The sequence below is a fragment of the Diprion similis genome, chromosome 13 (assembly GCF_021155765.1).
Source record: "Diprion similis isolate iyDipSimi1 chromosome 13, iyDipSimi1.1, whole genome shotgun sequence".
Lineage (NCBI taxonomy): Eukaryota > Metazoa > Arthropoda > Insecta > Hymenoptera > Diprionidae > Diprion > Diprion similis.
This window is the reverse complement of record NC_060117.1, coordinates 8,193,888-8,216,001: the sequence shown is the minus strand read 5'-3', so window position 1 is coordinate 8,216,001 and position 22,114 is coordinate 8,193,888. Positions and strand designations below refer to the sequence as shown.

The window sequence follows — 22,114 nt, the reverse complement described above, 5'->3', positions numbered from 1 at the left end:
GTTTCTTTTACATGGTTTACGCCGTTGAACGATGTTCCGAGTTCTTCACCCCATACGCGTTGAAGTGAGCCAAACCATGCGTGGAAACAGCTCCGACGGACGTTCTGTCATGCTTGTAACTTTTTTCAGGATTGTCCCATACGACCAACTCAAGCGTACCTACATGACGATTAGTGTGAACGGCGTGACGCAGTACAGTCCCGATGAAATGTCGTTTACACCTATGGAATTGTGGGAGAGGGAGTATCGGTTCTACTTGAAGTTAATGAAGGCGAGTAAGAGTGCTTCGAGAAACCTGATTTCCAGGTGTTCACTTAAGCAATTTTCTCCTTTTCTACAGATAAGGACATTCACAACGTACCGAACGTGGAAGGCGCTCTACGTTTGGAGGAAGACAGTGTCATGGACGAAATTCCTTGCGGCCAGAAGCTACATGGAGCAAAACTTGTTCATATCTGATCCGATTTTGAGCAAAGCACTCCTCGAGGTGAAGGCAATGTGCGCGGTCTTCTTGGATTCATCATTCAACGACTTTTCCTCGATTGAAAAAATTCCCCTCTTCATGTTCACCGAAGCGCAGGTGATACAGTATCCTCAAGTTTCGAAAGTTTTTAAAAGTCGGCGAAATGGAACATCGCATCGACCAGACTGGACTCAACCGTGAAACGTTTTCAGTTCGCAAAACTAGAAGCCATACGGGGTAAATTGGACGAATTCAGGATGCTGGCTGTAAACATAGTGAACAACGCTTGCCTTGGTGCTCTTTTGAAGGAGGGATACACGCCTGAGGATTCGAATCTTACCATAGAACAAACAGCTTATGGGAAACTCGGTAACGTAGACTGAACGCTAAGAGAACAGATACCATAATTCAACACAAGCCTAGTATAATCAAGAATTTTTTGCGTACGATATCCTGGTAATAGGAATATTTTTGGTTATTTCGGAAGGTCAGTTCAGCGGGGCAAAATTCAAATTTCCGAAAGACGGAGTTTTGAAAATGAGCTACATAGAACAGGCTCGTAAGAGACAAAAATGTTACCGTCTCTCGTGGTAAGTATGCGGATCCATTACAATTCACGCCTGACAAATTCAATTTTAAGCAAGATATTTTTGCCCCGAAAAGTTTCATCCATTTGATCGACTACATGCAAACAAACATGATGCAAGTTCTGCTGCACAATACCTACAAAGAATTAGTCACCGTGTTGAGTGTGTACAGTCAGTTTTTACCATCAAAAGAGTTGTTGGAATCGTCCGATATTGAAGCTATTTTGAAGTCGCCAAATTCGAATGGAACGTTGCTGCAGGTACTAATTTTAACGTCAAAGACTGGAAATATTTAGAGAGACAAAATTTCACTCAACTCAAATGCTGCTGTTAGTGATATTAAATTGCTGCTGTACCAAATTCAATTTTCTTTCAGTGCCCATTTTTCATTACGAGTTTAACCGTGTCAATGGAAACCGGGTTGAACATTGATCCTTCTGAAGAGATATTTTACTTTGTATTGCAAACAATGTGCGACCTGTGGGAAGAGAATTTGGACGCGATAAAACCGCTTCTCTCCGATCCATTTTTCCATCCTTTTACGAGGTGAGAACTCTGTGATAATATTACCATCAATATTTATAAATTTTTCTCTTTGATATACGAATTTCAGGCCAATGATCAACCACAAAATTGGAGAACGACTCTCCGGCAAGCCACCAGATATTTTAAATGTTTTGAAACAAGATCCTCGTATAGGGTTTGTGAAAAAGGAATACAATAAAGTCCTTCGGCAGCATATAGAGGCTGTAAAATTGTACTCAAAACGGCTGGGACCGATTGAAGAATTTTACAAAGATGACATGACCTCCGACGATGAAATTATCCGAAGAGAAACTTTGTGTGAACAGTTTCGGAAATGGTTCATACGGTACACAGCAGAGATTGAAACCATCAGCAAAGTTGCGGAACATCAAAATTTGGGCATTTTTTACGTGACGTTAAGCAGATTCAAGGAAATGGCCCTTCTCGCACCGAACAAAAAAATAGCCGTGCTGGAATCAGTATTGCCTTCGTTAGTACAAACTTCGCCTTCTCACATTCACTAAACGCTAGTCATTGTATTCATTTGACTGTGAAATATACTCTGCTAGCTGAAAGGAAATTATGATTACATCTATCCGTATTTTCAGAATCGGCAAAGCCAAAGTGGACAGTGTTCTAATGGAGGCAATTGACGCGATAAATTATCTGGAGGCTGATCCGGTATCAACGGACGACTTTGTGGCGTACATAAAATTCCTGGACAAGTCGCAAACGAAGATAGACAGCATGGAAACCCAGCTTGAATACGCAAAAGAAATCTACGATATCATGGAAGAGTATCGGATTACAATCCCTGTTGAAGACATGGCGAATTATCTGGTAAGACTCGAGCTGCTGGAGTCCGATACGAAGCTTGGGCTGAGGATAATCAAGTTATGCATATCGTGTGGTACACAACCGCCAAGAATATGAATTAACGTGCACGGACTAAGAATTTAGATTAAACGCAAACGTCGCTAACTCACCACTAATTCATATTCATGTCTCCCTCGCAGGGTATTAATGTACAGTTTACGAGCTTACGTTTAGCTGTTGAGAAACGACTTGTGGCCAGAGACAACCTGATAGCAAGCTTCAACGTGCAGCTTCAGTCTGACATCAATGAACTGATCGACAAAATTTCGGAAATCAATGACGAAGTTGTTGTAAGACTTTCATATAAACTTTTCCTTTCGACGAATTTAAGTTAAGGTGCTTATAAAGACCCGTTGTACACCTCGAAAACGCGGGGATGCAAAACTCCTATACCGCTCAAGCGATCAGAGTGAAACTTGGGGCAGTTAATGCCTTATTTTGGGAAAAAGTGGAGCGTCTTTTTGCTTTTTCAAAATTTTGAAAAAAAATTTACAGATTAGTTACCACCCACAGAAATTGGCCAAATTTTCGCAGCTGCACCGAATGGATCGAACTATTCGGTATGATGCCACTCGGTGGTGATAAAACACACATTTTGAGCCCAGTTCCATGAGATTTGATGGTGAAATGACGAAATGGCAGCTGATCTGGTTTTCTCCTACGAAGTACACCGAAATCTGATTTTGGCGACATTTGTTACCGACATTACGCGCATGCCGGTAATGTATGCGTGAAAGGTCGGTAAGAAATTACCGACAAATGTCACCAAAATGAGATTTCGGTGTTCTTCGTAATCGAAAACCAGATCAACTGCCATTTCATCACTTCACTATCAAATCTCATGAGAATGGGCTCAAAATGTGTGTTTCATCACCGCCGAGTGGTATCATACCGGATAGTTCGATCCATTCAGTGCAACTGTGAAAATTTGACCAATTTCTGTAGGTGGTAACCGATCTGTAAATTTTTTTTCCAAATTTTAAAAAAGTAAAAAGTCGCTCCACTTTTTGCCAAAATAAGGCATTAATTGCCCAAGTTTCACTCTAATCGCTCCAGCGGTATAGGAGTTTTGTATCCCCGAGTTTTCGAGGTGTACAACGGGTCTTTATAAGCACCTTAAGAAAGCAAAATGATATTCCTACTCAACAGCAAGGTTGGTTACTTGACGCGGAAAGCAACACTGCGCAATGTTTTGCCACTCTACGTAACCTCAATGCACGGATGACTGAATGTGCAAACATTGCAAACACCTACCGAAATCACCAGAAGGCCTTTAAGGTACTGAAACCATGTTTTAGTCACCTTGATCGATGCAACCAAATGTAGGAATAATTTGTTATTCTGTGCGTGATAATGCAGGTAGAAGTGACGAGATTTGATATGCTTGAACAAGTAACGAATGAAGTGAAACTGCGCACATTGCTGTGGGAAACCGTTGACTCGTGGGCGGCAGCGGTTGAAGAGTGGCACGTAGTACCGTTCGACACATTGAATATCGAAGAAATGACGTCGTTTACTTCACGTAACGTGAAAAATATTGCAATGCTGGAAAAAGGCCTGCCACCGAACAACATCGTACCAAAGCTGAAGGAAAACGTTGAAATGATAAAGGACAAACTGCCGGTTATAGGCTTTCTCAGAAACCCAAACCTGAAGACTCGTCATTGGCAGAAAATAGAAAACTTACTCAACTACAAATTCACAGCAGATGAACAGGTCACACTGACTCTTCTTGAAAAACTAAATGTTTTTTCGTATCCTGCTGAACTGATGGAAATTGCGGCAGCGGCCAGCTCGGAATTTGGTTTAGAAATACTGTTAAAAAAAGTTGAAGAATCCTGGAAGACTCTAGAATTTATCGTCATCCCGCACAAGGAATCCAAGGATGTGTTCATACTCGGATCCTTGGAAGAAGTTCAGGCTATTCTCGAAGAAAGTAACATCAATATTCAGACTATCGTCGCGTCGCGTCACGTTGGTCCGATTAAGTCACGAGTGGAAGACTGGGTCAAGCAACTGGATCTATTTTGGAAGACACTGGTATCTTTACAATAATTATCCATCTCAGTATTCTTCTTCTTTCAATTTAATCCTGACAAACTATGCTACGATCCTGTATTCTAGGATGCTTGGCAGTACTGTCAACAGCAATGGCTCTATTTAGAGTCTATATTCTCAGCTCCCGACATTCAACGTCAACTACCCGTTGAATCGAAGCTTTTCATTGTAGTTGACAAATCGTGGAAAGACATAATGAGAAAAACAGCCAAGGTATTGAATCCCAACGAATTAGTACGCGTTTAGTATAATTCAATTGCCGTACAGATACTCCTGAATTTATGCTTGTACAACATTGTCACTAATGAAGAAGTTTCCCAACCGATTAGTAATAATCGTTCATTGCAGATGCCATTGGCCTTGGAATCGTGCTGCCAGCCGGGTTTGTACGAAAAGTTCCTGGAGAATAACAGAAACTTGGATCAGATCTTAAAATGTCTCGAAGCGTATCTTGAAACAAAACGTATTGCATTTCCACGTTTCTTTTTCCTATCCAATGACGAACTGCTTGAAATATTAGCACAGGTATGAAGTAGATTGAAACAACCATATTACACGTGTATGGATGCAAAGTTGTTTCAAGCAAACATGTTGATTGATTAGAATCTGGTAAATTCGAATCCTTGCTGATGTAGAACCTGCTTGATGGACTCCTGCGTAATATTCCTTATTTAATATGTTGGGAACGCATTGAATATGCCATCCGAAAATTGTCGAACAATGATATTCTAAAATATAGGAATCAATGTCACAATCGATGAAGATAAATGTATGCCAATTTATTACCCATTCACTCTCTGAATCCAGACTAGAAATCCCCACGCAGTACAAAGACACTTGCAGAAATGCTTCGACGCAATTTATCGTTTGGAGTTTGCCACAGCTGTACCTGAAGATGGTGCAGAGACAAGTGACACTATACTGACTACAGACATCAACGCGATGATATCTCCCGAAGGAGAAAGAGTTCAGTTAGGAAAAGGATTGAAAGCACGTGGTAATGTGGAAGACTGGTTAGGAAAGGTTGAGGCATCCATGTTTTTATCCCTAAAAAGAAGGATGAAAGCGGCAATAAACGATCTTCACAACAGAGGAAGAGAAATGTTTTTGGTTGCACATCCCTCACAGGTTACACGATTGACAATCCCGTATAAAAATCCATCCGTTTCAACGTCCGTGTACATTTTTTCAGATTGTTTTGACAGTATCGCAAATATTCTGGGCTCGAAACGTTCACTTGATTCTCGATGGTAAAGTCAACGTTGAAAACGCCATGCAATCGTTCGAACAAAAATCTTACTCGGTAAGTTAAGGTGAACTAATACTGATTAAAACGTTTTTATTCAATGCAATTTTGTTGGCCAATCTCGATTCATATAATTTAATCGCAAATTCCATGCTAGGACTTGAATCAACTTGCAGCTATGGTAAGGGGGGAGTTGCCGAGGCTGGTACGTGAAGTAATCATCAACCTGATAACCGTCGATGTCCACGCAAGAGACACCATAACGATTCTGGTTGAAAATAAAGTGAACAGCAGGTATGTCCAAGTCATTTGAAACCCTTTGATTGATCACTACGGACATGATCGGTGGATCCTGATAGGCTTAGTCAATTACCCTTAATCAGCACAAATTTCGAATGGATGAAAGCACTCCGGTACTACTGGGACGACGAAGTAGATAATTGCTTGGCGAGGATGAGCAGTGCAGAATATCTGTACGGGTATGAATACCTTGGAGCGCAGAGAAGGCTTGTCATCACCCCGCTGACAGACAAATGTTATCTCTGCCTTATGGGGGCTCTTCAATTGGATCTCGGTGAATGAGATATAATTTTCTGAATCTGACAAAGAGTGAATTATGATTCGTTTTCAGGTGGAGCTCCGGCTGGACCTGCGGGTACTGGAAAAACCGAGACCACCAAGGACTTAGCAAAAGCTCTTGCCATCCGATGCGTAGTCTTCAATTGTTCAGAGGGACTTGATTACCGGGTAAACGGGTCGTTATATGTCTTTTCGTGAGATCTTCGCAACAATTGTAACTGCAAAAAGAGATCTAGCATTTTAATTTTTCTCAAAAATTTTTCTTCAACGGCACAGATGATGGGCAGATTCTTCTCCGGACTTGCAACATCCGGTGCATGGTGTTGTTTTGACGAATTCAATCGGATTGATATCGAAGTACTTTCAGTAATAGCGCAACAGTTGATCACTATAAGAAATGCGAAGGTAGCTAGAGCCAAAGAGTAAGTTTCAATCGCAAAGGTCAACCTAATCGTAATCTTGTCTCATTGTCAAAACACAAAAAATTAAATACTGCTAAGATGGTGAAGAAAAATGCATACCAATTTTTTTTCAGATTTCTATTTGAAGGACGAAAAATAAAGCTAGTTATGTCATGCGCTGCTTTTATAACCATGAATCCGGGTTATGCTGGCCGTACGGAATTGCCAGACAATCTAAAATCCCTGTTCCGTCCCATATCCATGATGGTTCCAGACTACAGTAAATTACTGATCCTTAAATCATTCTCATCGGAGTAACTAACGTCTTCACACATTTATAGAACTAATTGCGGAGGTGACATTGTATTCCGAGGGTTTTGAGTCATCGAAATCGCTGTCTAAAAAAATGACATTGATGTACACGCTTTGCAGCGAACAGCTTTCCCAACAGGATCACTACGATTTTGGAATGAGGTAAGCCACGGCACTGTCTCAAAGCATTTGAATATCACTACAGATCCTGATACTGTCTTCAAGTCACTACTATGCGTTATATGTAATGTTTCAAGAGCTGTAAAAAGTGTCCTTGTGATGGCTGGAAGTCTGAAACGAGAAAACCCAGACAAACAAGAAGATGTAGTTTTAATAAGAGCTTTGCGGGACAGCAACCTTCCTAAATTCTTAGCCGATGACGCCGAGCTTTTTCAGGCAATTGTTTTACCTTAGACCAATAATCGTAGAATTTAATAATAGCTTTTTATGTAGCATGCCTGTGAACCGCCTATTTTTTTGGCAAGGGCAAAGATTTTAGGACGAGCTGAAGGCGAGCCGAAAGCGAGTACTGAAATTATCCGAGCCAAAAAACGGTTTACGGGCATGCCACATACAATATTTTTTACGGTATGGGTGTTGAAAAGCAAAACGAAGAGTGAGGTTATGTCGCGATCTGTTCGACGAAGCTACTTTATTTGGCAGTTTGGGATGCGCACTTCGAACTGCGCATCAAAACTACGGAATAAAGACTTTATTCCGCAACTTTGTTCGCTGCCGTATAAAGCGTCACTTTACGGAACGAAAACTGCCACAAACAGTGGACTTTTTCAATGCCCATGCCGTGAAAAACACAATATCGACATTGCCAAAACTCTATCAATTTTTATCTGTATTTTCGATAGAATAAAAGAGGTATCGTCTCATTGTAGGGCATACTTGGTGACCTCTTTCCCGGTGTAGTTATACCAGAAGAGGACTATGGCGTATTCCAGCAAACAACCATAAAAGTGCGTGTGATATATAGTCAAGAACGAATTACCTTTCAATATTTATCTTGGATTACATCCGCAATTCCGCTAGAGTGGTAAACTCGTATGAGGTTCTGATATCATTGTTTTTCCTAAGGTAATGCTGCAAGCCCGCCTTCAACCTGAACCTTGCTCGATAAAGAAAGTCATCCAACTACACGAGACTATGATAGTCAGACATGGAGTTATGCTGGTAGGACCCACAGGCGGCGGAAAAACAACTGTCTTAAAAGTAAATAAAATGAGAATGTGGGTTTTGGTTTTGGTTTTACTAGTGACTATTCGTTCCACCTTTTCAATGCCCTAACCTCTGTTTAGACGTTATGCGACACGTTGACGCGGCTTTACCAAAATGGCGTTGTTGGGCAACACTTTCAGCCAGTACACATGTACACCTTGAACCCCAAATCTGTGACAATTGGCGAATTGTACGGGGAAGTTAATACCTTATCGAACGAGTGGCACGACGGATTGCTAGGAATTATCGTTCGCAGTGCCTGCTCGGTTAGTAGAAGCCATTCTAAAGAAGACGAAGGCTCTTTTCGTACCTTTACACGAGCATTCAAACTTTAGCTTTTCTACTAGATTATTCTAATTATAAAAACACAATTCAGATCAAAAGTGTACTCGAGATACAGAGTAACCATAGAATGTTTCTCAATTTCTATTGGGTCTTAGGCCCAAAATGAGGACCATCAGTGGGTAGTTTGCGATGGACCAGTAGACGCCGTGTGGATAGAGAACATGAATACAGTATTAGACGATAACAAGATGCTCTGCCTTGCTAATTCGGAACGAATAAAATTCACCCCATACGTGCATATGGTGTTTGAAGTCATGGACCTGGCTCAGGCTTCTCCCGCAACAGTTAGCCGATGCGGTATGCGTATAAGAAAGATACTCGAATGAATGTTCATCGTGAACATTCTAGGTATTTTGAACTCGGGTGACAAAAAAAAAGAAAGAATTTTATACACCAAGTTGGGGTACAACATATGACGCGATTCGTGCTGAAATAACTTCATTCAAATTTATTCAAGTTTCAAATGCTGGGTGGCTTATGCTGATACGAATATTATTCATAGGTATGGTGTACCTTGATCCTTCCGAGCTTCAGTGGCTTCCATACGTTAAGACCTGGGTTTCTAAGCTTCCTTGGAGAATAGTTAATGATGATATGAAAGAGCAAATACTCGAACTATTCACCACTTATATGGACCCTGGATTAGCATTTTTTAAGAAAAATTGTGAGCACGCTATTCATCAGGTGAACCAATTTCAGAAAGTAGAAATATTGGATACACGGAACATGATATTACATTAAATCCTAAACTACGGATACACGGACATTCTAATACAGCTTTAATCGATTCAACAGGTTGACATAAGCAAGGCTAACATGCTATGTGCTCTGATGGAAAGCATTTTAAACGAACCCGGCTCAATCGACAGAACAGTTGAAAAATCACGGACCAAAAATTTCCTTACCCAAGCCTTCATCTTCTGTTTTATTTGGTCTGTCGGTGGAAATCTTATAGACACTTCGAGAGAAATATTCGAAACGTTCGTCAAAGATCAATTCGATGAAAATCCTGACGCACGGTAATGCACAACTTTTGAATTATCAGTAGTATAATAGGCAGTTGCCTCTATCGCTTGATCATAAGAATTTGTCTCCTCAGACGTAATTCTAAGAGATAAATTTTTTACATGCGTCTCTTACTCTCGTGTTAAAATAATTTTAGACTACCAGCTAGTGGGGATCTTTGGAGCCTCTATATCAATGTTCAAGGTCGACGAATGGATTTGTGGATAAAACTATTGCCAGTATTCAATTACAACCCAGAACAACCATTTTTCGAAATTCTAGTACCCACAATAGATACAGTTCGATTCTCTTACATCATGCAAAAACTGTTGGAAACCAACAAGGCCGTTCTATTCACGGGCGGTACTGGTTGGTACTTTTAGATTCATTTTTACAGATTATCTTCGTCATCTTCCGTTCAATTTTGATCAAATTATCAATCAAATTGTAATATTTGATATGATCCCAATAACAAAGGAATTCAATTTCAAGTGAGTTGACAATTTTGTAGGTGTTGGAAAATCAGTAATCGCGAAACTGGTACTGCATAATTTGCAGAAAACTGAATCGTGGGTTCCAGTTATACTGAATTTCTCAGCGCAAACAAGTAGCAGTCGTACTCAAGAGATTCTTGAACTTAAGCTAGAGAAAAAAAAGAAAGCTCTGATAGGAGCTCCGGTGGGAAAACGCGTTTGCGTGTTCGTTGATGATGTCAATATGCCGAAGCTGGATACTTACGGATCGCAACCACCGATTGAACTTCTTCGGTACGGTTTTTTTTTTCAAGTGTTCATGAATTCTTTAGTAATACTTCGATTTCCGCCAGTCAAAATATTGTCAATTGAGTACCGCAATTTTTATGCTGAAGAACTTGTTATTCCCGCAGACAATTTCTTGACTTCGGAGGTCTGTATGATAGGGAAAAGTTATTTTGGAAAGTAATAGAGGATGTGGTATTGTCGTGCGCATGTGCTCCTCCTGGTGGTGGAAGAAATATTTTGACTCCAAGGTTTGTCAGACACTTTGGAATGCTAGTCATCCCAGCCCCAACTGAAGGATCTTTGAAAGCAATATTCAGGTATTTCCATATCAGAAAATATCTATTTTTATCAAGTAGGTGTATCATAAGGGCATAAATTGTTCCGGTTAACTGATGAAGCGAATGGCTTACAATAAACTAGATGCTTCTGCAAAGTTGACCTTTCAACGCAGAATTTGAAACGTGCTTCCAAACAAAGTTTCTGGCGCTTTTAGTCTTTGTCCAGTGCAAGTTCAGTGCAATGATCGAGAAAACGTTTCCGAGCATTTTTTTACAGAGCAGAATCTTATTCCGCATATAAAAAACAACGACACGTAATGCAGTTAGGTCTGAAAGGTTATTTAGATCATGAGTTCCTCCCAATACACAGACCAACTGATTTTCCACAGAGCCATTATGAGAGGTTTTTTGAAAGATTTTTGTCCACCCGTTATGGACGTTGGGGACAAGATAGTTACAGCTGCTGTTGAAGTTTATGACAGAATAGCAATTGATCTGCTCCCTACACCTGAAAAGAGTCATTACGTATTCAATTTACGCGATTTATCGAAGTGCTTCCAAGGCATATTACAGGCTGACTCATCCGACGTAAGAGAAGCGAAACAAATCCTGAGGTAGATGATGATGATTTGCACTTTTGTTTAAGATGTTATCGAGTTGTTCGTTATTTTGTCGATTACTTAGCTTGACATACCCAAGCTCGGCTCTAACGAATTGTAAACCCTTTTTCTGACAGACTGTTTTACCACGAATGCTTGCGCGTTTTTCACGATCGGTTAATCAACGTAGAGGACAAGTCTTATTTTTATCGTCTGATGACGGATATGTGTAGACGCACATTCGGAACGGATGTCGTTCCATTACCAGAGGAGGAAATCATAGAACACCCACCAATCATTCTTTTCGGGGACTTCATGCAGGTTGGTGCTGCTAAAGAGAACAGGATTTACCAGGAAATCACAGATGTTGCCAAGCTGAAAGTGGTCCTACAGGTATGACGAGCAAACTTTTCTTGTCTCTTACGCGCCAGTTCATTCACCATGGTGATCTATTACAGGACTACTTGGACGATTACTGCTTAGCCACAGTGAAAGAGATGAACATCATATTCTTCATGGACGCTGTTGAACATTTGTGCAGATTAGCCAGAATATTGCGATCCGAGAGAGGAAATGGACTGTTAGTCGGTGTTGGAGGCATGGGAAAGCAGAGTCTTACGAAACTGGCGTCCCACGTTAATGGTTATCCGTTAGTATACTGTCAAGTTTTCTACTCAGATATCCACTTGCTACTTTCAAAGCTTCTATAATCGAGGTGAGAAAGAAAGTAGATTCCGAACAGGGAAATAAATTTTATAAACAGAATGAATTCCACTGTTTCAGGTGTTACCAAATAGAAGTTTGCCGCGGATATGACATAAATTCGTGGCACGACGATTTGCGGCGTTTCTACTTTGCACCGGGCTCTCTTGCTACCGATGCAACGTTTCTTTTCACTGATACTCAGATCGTGGTTGAAGAATTCTTAGAAGATATCAATAACACACTGAATTCAGGTATGTTGCAGATAATTTGAGTATCACAAAAATACCATTAAACTGCATTATTTACCGACATCGCATCAGGTGAAGTCCCAAATCTCTTCGAGGCTGATGAACTGGAAAAGGCCATAATTGCAACCAGACCTGCAGCCAAGATGGCTGAAATCGCAGAAACAGCCAGGGATGAAATATACCGATTCTTCATCGGCAGAGTAAGGAATCACCTGCATCTCATGTTGTGCATGAGTCCTGTTGGCGACGCATTCAGGTACACTGGAGATTTACACGATGATCCACATTGTTATAGTTGCAAATAACGTAACATGATATGCTGATGGAGGATTAATTTTTAGGCGTCGTTGTCGCATGTTCCCTTCACTGGTCAATTGCTGTACCATCGACTGGTATACAAAATGGCCTGATGAGGCCTTGCTTTCGGTTGCTGAAAACACTCTAGCCTCCATGATGGGGGCTGATGCTCCTATGCTCCCCGCTTTGTCTACGATCTGTGTATTTATGCACGAGGTACTTTCTTTGAATAGTTGTATATTCCATTTTGACTTGTGCATTCCGTTGATTTTCATTGAAACTCGATCGTTTCTCAGAGTGTAGAGCAAATGACCGTGCGGTTTTTCAACGAAGTTAGACGCAGATATTACACTACACCCAGCAGTTATTTGGAACTCCTGAAGCTCTACGCGTCCACTTTGGACACTAAGAAAAAGAAGACTTTGATGACGAAAGATAGAATATCGAATGGACTTAGGGTACTGACACCATCAATGAAATCTTCCCGTAAAACCATACATTTGTCAGGTTTTTCTTTAGACAATTCTTATGAGAAAAAATGCTGAATCAAAAAATTTTATACCCATAGAAACTGTCTGAAACGAATGAAACCGTCTCGGACATGAAAGCCCAGTTACTCGTTTTGGCTCCCAAGTTAAAGGTCAGCTCTGAAGAAGTGTCGAAACTGCTTGTAATTGTGCAAAAGCAGCAAGTAGAAGCCGATAAAGCAAGAAATATTGTCGCCGCGGACGAGGCCACAGCCAAGGTAATTCATTCATCAAAATTAATTTCACTGAACACAATCAAGCGTTCAAATCAAATTTATTCAAATCCATTTCACGTCTAGGCTAAAGCAGAGGCAATGGGAATATTAGAAGCGGATGCAAAGAAGGACCTTGAAGCTGCAATGCCAGCTTTAGAGGAGGCGAAACGAGCGCTCGAATCTCTCAATAAAAACGATATAAACGAGATAAAGGTTTTCAACAAACCACCACATCTGGTTCGCTTTGTCATGGAAGCTGTGGATTTGCTGCTAGGAGAAAAGTATGGAAAAATTGATGTTTTAATTATCATCTAACCTACAGTGCTCTTCTTCTACAGACTAGACTGGGCATCAGCGAAACTAGTGCTTTCAGACGTCCACTTTTTAGACAGACTACTGCAGTACCCTAAAGATGATATAAGCGACAAGCTATTAAAAAAATTGCAGGACTACGTAACAAATCCGGAGTTTGTACCGGAACTGGTGGCCAAGCAAAGTAAAGTCTGTAAATCCATTTGCATCTGGGTCAGAGCGATAGACGGATATGCAAAACTGTACAGGATCGTCGAACCGAAAAGAATAAAGTAAACATGTTTTAAACAACAGTACGTTTAATGTGATCTTGATGAAGATGAGGTGATTCCCGCTACATTTTCATGACAGACTGGTGCAAGCACAAAACGAACTGTGGGTGATTGAAGGAGTCTTGCAACAGAAGCAGAAACAATTGGCAGAAGTCGAGAAGAAGATCGCTAAACTACAGGCCCAGTTTGACGGTGCTGTGAACAATTTGGCGCAACTACAATACCAGATGGCACTTGCTGAAGCTAGATTGAATAGATCTGGACGTTTGACGTCCGCTCTTGCAGACGAGCAAATCCGATGGGAAGAATTAATGAAAGTGAGAAAGAAGAAACTTCCCCTTACCGTGACGTGAATGAACCAACTCTCCTGACTTTGTGTTTTGACTACAGGATTTTGACAGACAGATTCAGAATCTGACCGGCGATATCTTGATCGCCGCTGGAGCATTGGCATACCTTGGAGCATTCACCAGCGTCTATAGAGAAGAGTTACTCAGCAGTTGGATTGACAGTTGCATCAAGGGAGAAGTGCCCATCACCCCTGGTTTCAGCTTAATCACCGTCTTGGCTGACCCCTATGAAATTCGATGCTGGAACGGGTTCGGCTTACCAAGAGATCAAGTCAGTACGGAAAATGCGATACTGGTAACACAAGCTGGAAAATGGCCACTGATGATCGATCCTCAAGAACAGGTTTCTCAGATATTTTCATTGACACACCGATGCATGGTACGATTTTTAACATTTTCCGTTCATGACATGCACAGGCTAACAGGTGGATTCGCAACATGGAACGTGAGAATAATTTGAAAATATGCAAAATGACAGATTCAAACTTTATGCGAGTTATGGAGGCTTGCATTAGGGTTGGAGCACCGATGTTACTTCAGGAAATTGGAGAGATTCTGGATCCTAGTTTGGAACCCGTTCTCCTTAAGCAAGTTTATATAATGGTAAGGATACGTGACTATACTCTTAACTTGCTGATTATGGAATTCCATCATGATTTAAGGTACTCATAAAGACCCGTTGTCGGTACGCGCATGCCGGTAATGTATGCGTGAAATGTCGTTGAAAAATTACCGGCATGCATGAAAGGTCGGTAACAAATGTCGCCAAAATGAGATTTCGGTGTACTTCGTAATCGAAAACCAGATCAGCTGCCATTTCGTCATTTCACCATCAAATCTCATGGGACTGGGCTCAAAATGTGTGTTACATCACCGCCGAGTAGCATCATACCGGATAGTTTGAACCATTCAGTGTAACTGTGAAAATTTGGCCAATTTCTGTGGGTGGTAACCAATCTATAAGATTTTTTTACAAATTTTGAAAAAGTAAAAAGACGATCCACTTTTTGCCAAAATAAGGCATTAGTTGCCCAAGTTTCACTCTGATCGCGTGAGCGGTATAGGAGTTTTGCTTCCCCGCATTTTCGAGGTGTACGACGCTTCTTTATAAGCACCTTAAGACGCAGGGTTTAATCTGCAAATCTTTAGGGTGGACGATTGTTGATTCGGATTGGCGACAGCGAGGTGGAATACGACACAAATTTTAAACTATACATTACCACGAAAATGGCAAACCCGCACTACTTGCCGGAAATTTGCATCAAGGTAACAATAGTGAACTTCACCGTCACGCCGTCGGGTCTCGAGGACCAACTGCTCGCGTGAGTTATTTTGACAATGTGAAATCCTATCTGCATCTGCACTGAACCCATGTTTTGAAATCCTTACAAAAATGGAATTTTTCTCTCAGAGACGTCGTACGACTGGAGAGACCTGATCTCGAAAAATTGCGGAATGAATTGATCGCCAAGATTAACGCCGACAAGGGACAACTCCAGTTAATCGAGGACAAGATTTTATCCTTACTGTTCAGCTCTGGAGATAACATATTGGACAACGAGGAACTTATCGAAACTCTTAACGACAGTAAAGAAACGTCAGCAATCATAGCGACGCGTTTGATAGAAACAGAGGCTACCGAGCAAAAGATAACAGTTGCTAGAGAAAAGTATCGGACGGTATCAACTAGGGGATCGGTATTATATTTCGTGGTGGCTAATTTGGGGGAGATAGATCCGATGTACCAGTTTTCTCTAAAATATTTCAACCAGGCGAGTAGCGCGTTTGGTGTCCTCATTGTGGGTGAGTGCTAGATGATGTGACCACAAGACTGTTTCAGGTTTTTAACACAGTCATCGAAACAAGTCAGAAGAGTTCTGACCTACAAGAACGACTTCTGATTCTCTACGACGAAATTACAACGGCTATATACACTAACGTTTCAAGAGGTCTGTTCGAAAGGCATAAACTCGTATTTAGCTTCATGCTAAACGTCGCTGTATATTTAAACGCTCAGATTATTAAACCTGAAGAATGGAATTTTTTACTTTATGGCGCTGGACAATTTACAGCCGTGAGTATTTTGTGGACTTACCGATCTGGTGTTCGAGACTTTGAACCGTTTAATATATCGTATTCCGTTGGATAGCCTCAAAAGCCGGACTACCCAACGCTGACTGATCCCATGTGGAATGGCATTGTTTATCTAACACAGAATTTCGCGAAGTTCAAAAAATTGACAGACGATGCATTCACAAGAATAATCATTTCAATCGGTACGAATGAGCAGGTAAGATGTATTTCATGATTGACGGAAAATGTAGCTTCTGGTGTACATGATAAATTATCCTGTCTTCATATCGTGCATGCTTCGATGCTAGGAAATAAATATAATTCCCAGTAACAATACGAAAGCAGCAAATGACTGGAATTCAAGTTTGACTGACATGGAGAAGTTAATGTTACTGAAAGCTATGAAGGAAGAAAAGCTCATCTTTGGTATAACGGCGTACGTTCAAAAAAATCTTGGTCAACCGTTCATTGAATCACCAATGATTTCTCTTCAGCTTCTGTAAGTGCATGGTGATTTTTTTCTGAGCAGGTCAAACGCTCCAGCGAATATCATTGGAATAGTTTTGACGCTATTTCAGCTTTCCGGATACATCCAAGACAACGCCACTCGTCTTTGTCCTAAGTACTGGATCCGATCCTTTCGCTGCTTTTCAAAAGTTTGCTGCTGAAATGGGATTCATGGATAGAATAGAATCCATTTCACTAGGCCAAGGGCAAGGCCCAGTTGCCGAGGCGCTTTTGGCCAGAGGCACCAAGGAAGGCTATTGGATATTTTTACAAAATTGTCACTTGGCCACTTCGTGGATGCTGAGTATGGAGAGATTGGTCGTCAGCATAGCAGAGGAATCTGAAGAAGTACATCAGGACTTCCGACTATTTCTGAGCTCCATGCCGAGCGTTTCATTCCCCGTATCCATCCTTCAAAACTCGGTTAAAGTTACCAACGAACCTCCCAAGGGCTTGAAGGCCAATATTAAGAGATCGTTGTTTGAGCTGGAAGAAGACTTCTTTGAAAACCATGGTAACTCATCACGGTTCACCCTTTACAATAAATGATTTCAAGATCAGATATGTACTGATTTGTTACTTTCACAGCATTGGGATCACAGTGGAGGAAAATGGTATTCGGGATTTGTTTTTTTCACGCCATTGTTCAAGAACGAAAAAAGTTCGGTCCTCTAGGGTGGAACATATTATACGAATTCAATACTAATGACCGTGAATGTTGCTTGTTAAACTTACAAATGTTCTGTACGAGTGGAACGATTCCTTGGGACGCTCTAATGTACATTACAGGTTTGTGCATTATCGCGCCGATATTCATTCCTAGTATTTAAAGTAGTGCTTTACGATTGAGCTGGCTTAGGCAGTCAAGCAGTTACCTGGACTAATTAGCTGAAAGTTAATTGGTTGAAACAATTAGCCGGCTAACAGGCTTAGACACAAAATCAACAAGCAAATGAATTTTTCACGGTTCATATTCGAACTTGCACTTGGGATAAGTTTTATGATATTTACTTCGCAGAATTATTGTCATTCAATTGTCCAAGGTGCCTAAAAAATCGATCAATCAATAAGAATGAGATAAGCTAAGAAATAAAAATTAACGTCCGTCAAATCGTGATAGTATTTTGAGTCAACTTTTTACAGTCACTCACTAAGCTATGCATATTTTAGAATAATTTAATACGTATTATTTGTAACTGTAGTTAGTATAATATTAGTTATATCAGTCATACCAAAATTGGATTTGCTCAAAAACTTCTCTAATTGTAAGTAATAAACGTCTATCTATGTGGTATTTTAGTTAGAAGTTCCAATCCAAAAGCTAAAAAATTCATTTGCTTGTAGATTCTCTGCATTTTTAGAATTTACCAGTTAAAATTAGCTGATCAGGTATTTTTGGCCATCTTAGCCGGTTAACCATTTAACAATTTAGGCTGACTAATCAATTGCTTTAGCCAACTAACTTCCAGCTAATTGGCCAAGTTAACAGAAAGCTGAAGTTAGTGACGTTAGCGTACCGAAACGTCATGGAAAAAATCGTTTTTGTACAATTTTAGAACGATTTTCAAAGAGTTAACTTTTCGAAATACGAACATTTTTTCTTTGTTATTATTCACTAGCTGAATTCCAAACTGCTGATTTTTTTTCTGTAACACGCATCATTAAAGTAACGTTACTCGTTTCAAGCACAAAAAAATGGATATCTGGCCACAGTTGTTTACCAAATGGAAATCCAACGATTTCATGAGAAATATCAAACTCGATTGAAAGTCTTAGTATAACTTTTTATTACGTTCTGTCCGTTTAAGGTGAAATAACATACGGTGGAAGGATCACTGACAATTGGGACTTACGTTGTCTCAAGACGATTCTGGAAGGGTTCTTTTCACCCATGACTCTAGACCCTGGTTTGCATAATTAAAACTTAACGATTCTTCTTTCTTCTTCCAACAACCTAATCTAACCATTCGTTAAAAAAGAATAGATACTGATACAGCTATTTTCAGATTATACATACTCATTGTCAGGAACATATTATTGCCCTGACTACAAAAAACTTCAAAAATACAAAGATTTTGTAGAAAGCTTTCCAATAATAGAAGATCCAGAAATTTTCGGCATGCATGAAAATGCCAATATTGCTTATCAGGTAAGTTAACAGTGCTAGTGGCAAATCTCGTAATGGACCGAATAACCCGACGTCGTTCAATCATGGATTAATAACTGAACTTGAAATGTTTTTCAACCATATTTGGCAATGGCCGTTGTACAGAATGGTTGCAACATAGGAAAAGTACACAACACCGGCATTCTTAAACTTTAATTGACAGATAATTCCACTTGTCACTTCAATTTCAGCTCAGGGAGACGAAAACTGTTCTAGACACGATTATGGATGTGCAACCAAAAATCAGTGCAGCTGGCGAAGGCAAGTCCAGTTCAGAACTAGCCTTTGAACTGGCTGACATGGTGATGGAGAGGATTATTTTATCCATTGATTCGTCCGAATGCAACCCCATTCATCTTGAAGTAATTCGAACCATTACAATCATGCTATACAGAGTGATTACCTGAGGAAAGAATGGTCCGTCGTCTGCTGTGTTTGAATGCGCATGCGCAACAATCCGAGAGCAGTTGTTTGCCAGGGCGACCAACCGTCATTATTTAACAGGCTTCCAGTGACAAATGTCAAACTTTTTGAGGTTATGTTTACGACTGTTGGTCACCCTGATAAATAACTCCTCTCGGATTGCAGCGCATGCGCATAAAACTATAGCAAACGACGAACTATTCTGTAGTCAGATGATCACTCTATTATACATATAATTGCATAATGTTGATACGACTAAGAAAAGTACAATGAATTGAAGATCAGTAATTTTTCTTGCCACAAAAACTTTTGACATACTTCGTCCAGAAAGATGCGGCTGGTCGAATTCCGTCACTTACCACAGTTTTGCTGCACGAAGTCGACAGGTTTAACAAACTTTTGGCTAAAATTCACTCTTCCATGGACAATCTTCAACGGGCCATTAAAGGATTCGTTGTAATGTCTGACGAACTGGAAAAGGTCTTTAGAGCTCTTATTAACAATCAGGTATACTATCATTATCAACAAGCAAACACATCTTTTCTGATGAAGCAGTAAATAATAATCGACACTATCATACATTACAGGTCCCACAAATGTGGCATAATGTGAACGTGTATCCATCGTTGAAGAGTTTGGGAAGCTGGATAAGAGATTTGGAACTGCGAACGGACTTTATTTCGGTAAGTTGCACGATTTTTGTAAAAAGCGTTTGAAAAAAAATAATTTTTTCTGAATTCAAAATAAAACTACGACCTTTATAAAGCGCGTCTGTTTCCTCACACAATTATGTCTAACAGACTTGGTTGTACCACGAAATGCCGATTTCGTTCTGGATATCAGGCATGTCCTTTCCCCAAGGGTTCATAACTGGAATGTTGCAAACGTATGCCCGGAAGTACAACACTCCCATAGATCATCTAAAGCTAGATTTTGCTCCCACCAAAATTGTATTGGATCAAGAATTGATAGAATCTGCTCACCGAGAACATCGTAAAGAGGTAGCCATTTTTCATTCGATCACTTTAGCATATTTCAAAAGTATCTACCAATTTCACTTGGACTACGTTTTTCAATCTCTTAGAATTTTAACTGTTTTCTTAAATGTTAACTAGCAGTCATTGTCAAAGCCAGAAGCAATTCTAACAACTATTCACACGTCGTTATAACATTAATTCCAATTTTAAATCCTGATTTTACCTGAAATTTGGTGACCTAACATTAATTCGTGGGATTATGATTTACGAAAAGGCTGTCATGTGTGATTTATCTTTTTTTTACGGCATGGACATTGAAAAGTCTACTTTTTGTGGCAGTTTTCGTTCTGTAAAGTGACGCTTTATACGGCAGCGAACAAAGTTGCGGAATAAAGTCTTTATTCCGCAGTTTTGATGCGCAGTTCGAAGTGCGCATCCCAAACTGCCGAATAAAGTAGCTTCGTCGAACAGATCGCGACATAACCTCACTCTTCGTTTTGCTTTTCAATGCCCATACCGTAAAAAATATTGTATGTGGCATGCCCGTAAACCGTTTTTTGGCTCGGACAATTTAAGTACTCGCCTTCGCCAGCTCGTCCTGAAATCTTTATCCTTGCCAAAAAAAAAACAGACGGTTTACGGGCATGCCGCATAAATAGCTATTAAAGGTGTTCGATTTCAGTCTCGTTATTTTATTGCATTGGCTGATCAGCCCTGTATACACAATGAAGTATAAGTCACGATTTGTTAGACTCCATGTATCACCGTTTTAAATATTTGGTTAGCAAAATTAAAAGTTGTTGTCGCGAAGATACGAGTTATAAAAATCTAATTAAATTTCGAATCCACGAGTCTTTACTTATACTAATACTTATTACTTATACTAAATATCACCGTATCGGATAAAAATCGAACTAAAATTCGAACATTATTGTAGTTTGCTTTGAAAAATGTTTGCTTTAATCTAACGCAGACATTCTCATTTTGCAGTTAATATTTTTCCTGAAGGTCTCTCGAATAAGTTTTACTGTAGCTGTAACAGAAATCGGTCATAAAAAAATATTCATTCAATACACGAATTATTGAACTACGTGCACCATACAAAACTAATTGAATCATCATTTTATATCAGGTACGCAGTGCATACGGTAACGTGAGTCTCCCGCGTGATGGAGTTCTGATTCACGGGTTATTCCTCGATGCCGGTAGATGGGATTTTCAGTTTATGGTTCTTGTCGATGCAAACAAAGGTGAGCACACATTTAGTAATTGAAAACAAAATGCCAAAATAAATTCTTTGAAATTCCTTTAAAGTCACTAGATACCAATGTTAAATGCCCTCTACCCATTGCTTGGTCAATTAATGGAACTTTTCCATGTATATTCTGATCCAGGTGAGATGAATCCGCCTTTACCAGTTTTGCACGTTCTACCGACAGCATCATTACCGGAAAACGATCCACGCTACGTTTGCCCCTTGTACAAGACGAGCATACGAGCTGGAGTTCTTTCAACAACAGGACACAGCACGAATTTCGTAGTATCAATTTTGCTTAATTCGGCACGCAGACAATCCTACTGGATTTTAAAGGGAACGGCACTCCTGATTCAAATCACGAATTAATTCTGGGCCTGTGTCGGACAGAATATACTTCGGAAAGTCTAATGAATTTCCTTGGAAATGTTGAAACACGTTGTCAACTTTTCACTCGTGATAAGTGGGGTTATACAGTAATAAAACACTTCTACGATTTAATTCTAGTTCAGAAGTCGTGAGTA

At 40.1% G+C, this 22,114-nt stretch overlaps 1 protein-coding gene across 1 annotated transcript; it reads left to right on the top strand.

Annotated features, from left to right (window-relative positions):
• The first annotated feature begins 2,663 nt into the window (after positions 1-2,663).
• On the top strand, positions 2,664-22,019 carry LOC124413812 (dynein axonemal heavy chain 6). Its single transcript, XM_046894592.1, has 51 exons — positions 2,664-2,741; positions 3,601-3,729; positions 3,811-4,491; positions 4,576-4,722; positions 4,858-5,034; positions 5,317-5,637; positions 5,702-5,812; positions 5,913-6,049; positions 6,139-6,329; positions 6,387-6,502; positions 6,611-6,756; positions 6,870-7,015; positions 7,077-7,209; positions 7,305-7,443; positions 7,938-8,015; positions 8,134-8,268; positions 8,355-8,540; positions 8,715-8,916; positions 9,122-9,303; positions 9,415-9,638; positions 9,782-9,993; positions 10,136-10,391; positions 10,511-10,702; positions 11,053-11,277; positions 11,400-11,655; positions 11,721-11,883; positions 12,066-12,218; positions 12,288-12,471; positions 12,557-12,728; positions 12,809-12,970; positions 13,081-13,257; positions 13,339-13,535; positions 13,593-13,838; positions 13,918-14,155; positions 14,229-14,531; positions 14,606-14,791; positions 15,338-15,510; positions 15,600-15,960; positions 16,029-16,262; positions 16,338-16,478; positions 16,570-16,760; positions 16,840-17,282; positions 17,357-17,557; positions 18,577-18,675; positions 18,775-18,917; positions 19,127-19,297; positions 19,686-19,865; positions 19,946-20,041; positions 20,159-20,359; positions 21,468-21,585; positions 21,730-22,019. Exons 2-51 carry the CDS (start codon positions 3,673-3,675, stop codon positions 21,957-21,959), a joined length of 9,813 nt encoding a protein of 3,270 aa, XP_046750548.1. The 5' UTR covers positions 2,664-2,741; positions 3,601-3,672; the 3' UTR covers positions 21,960-22,019.
• The last annotated feature ends 95 nt before the right edge of the window (positions 22,020-22,114 follow it).

What these genes read in the sequence shown, in the direction of transcription:
- LOC124413812 (XM_046894592.1), top strand. Translation starts at nt 3,673, where the DNA reads ATGACTGAATGTGCAAACATTGCAAACACCTACCGAAATCACCAGAAG. An exon ending in CGGACGAGGCCACAGCCAAG is followed by an intron (nt 13,258 to 13,338) that starts GTAATTCATTCA and finishes TTTCACGTCTAG; the next exon opens with GCTAAAGCAGAGGCAATGGG. An exon ending in ATGATTTCTCTTCAGCTTCT is followed by an intron (nt 16,761 to 16,839) that starts GTAAGTGCATGG and finishes ACGCTATTTCAG; the next exon opens with CTTTCCGGATACATCCAAGA.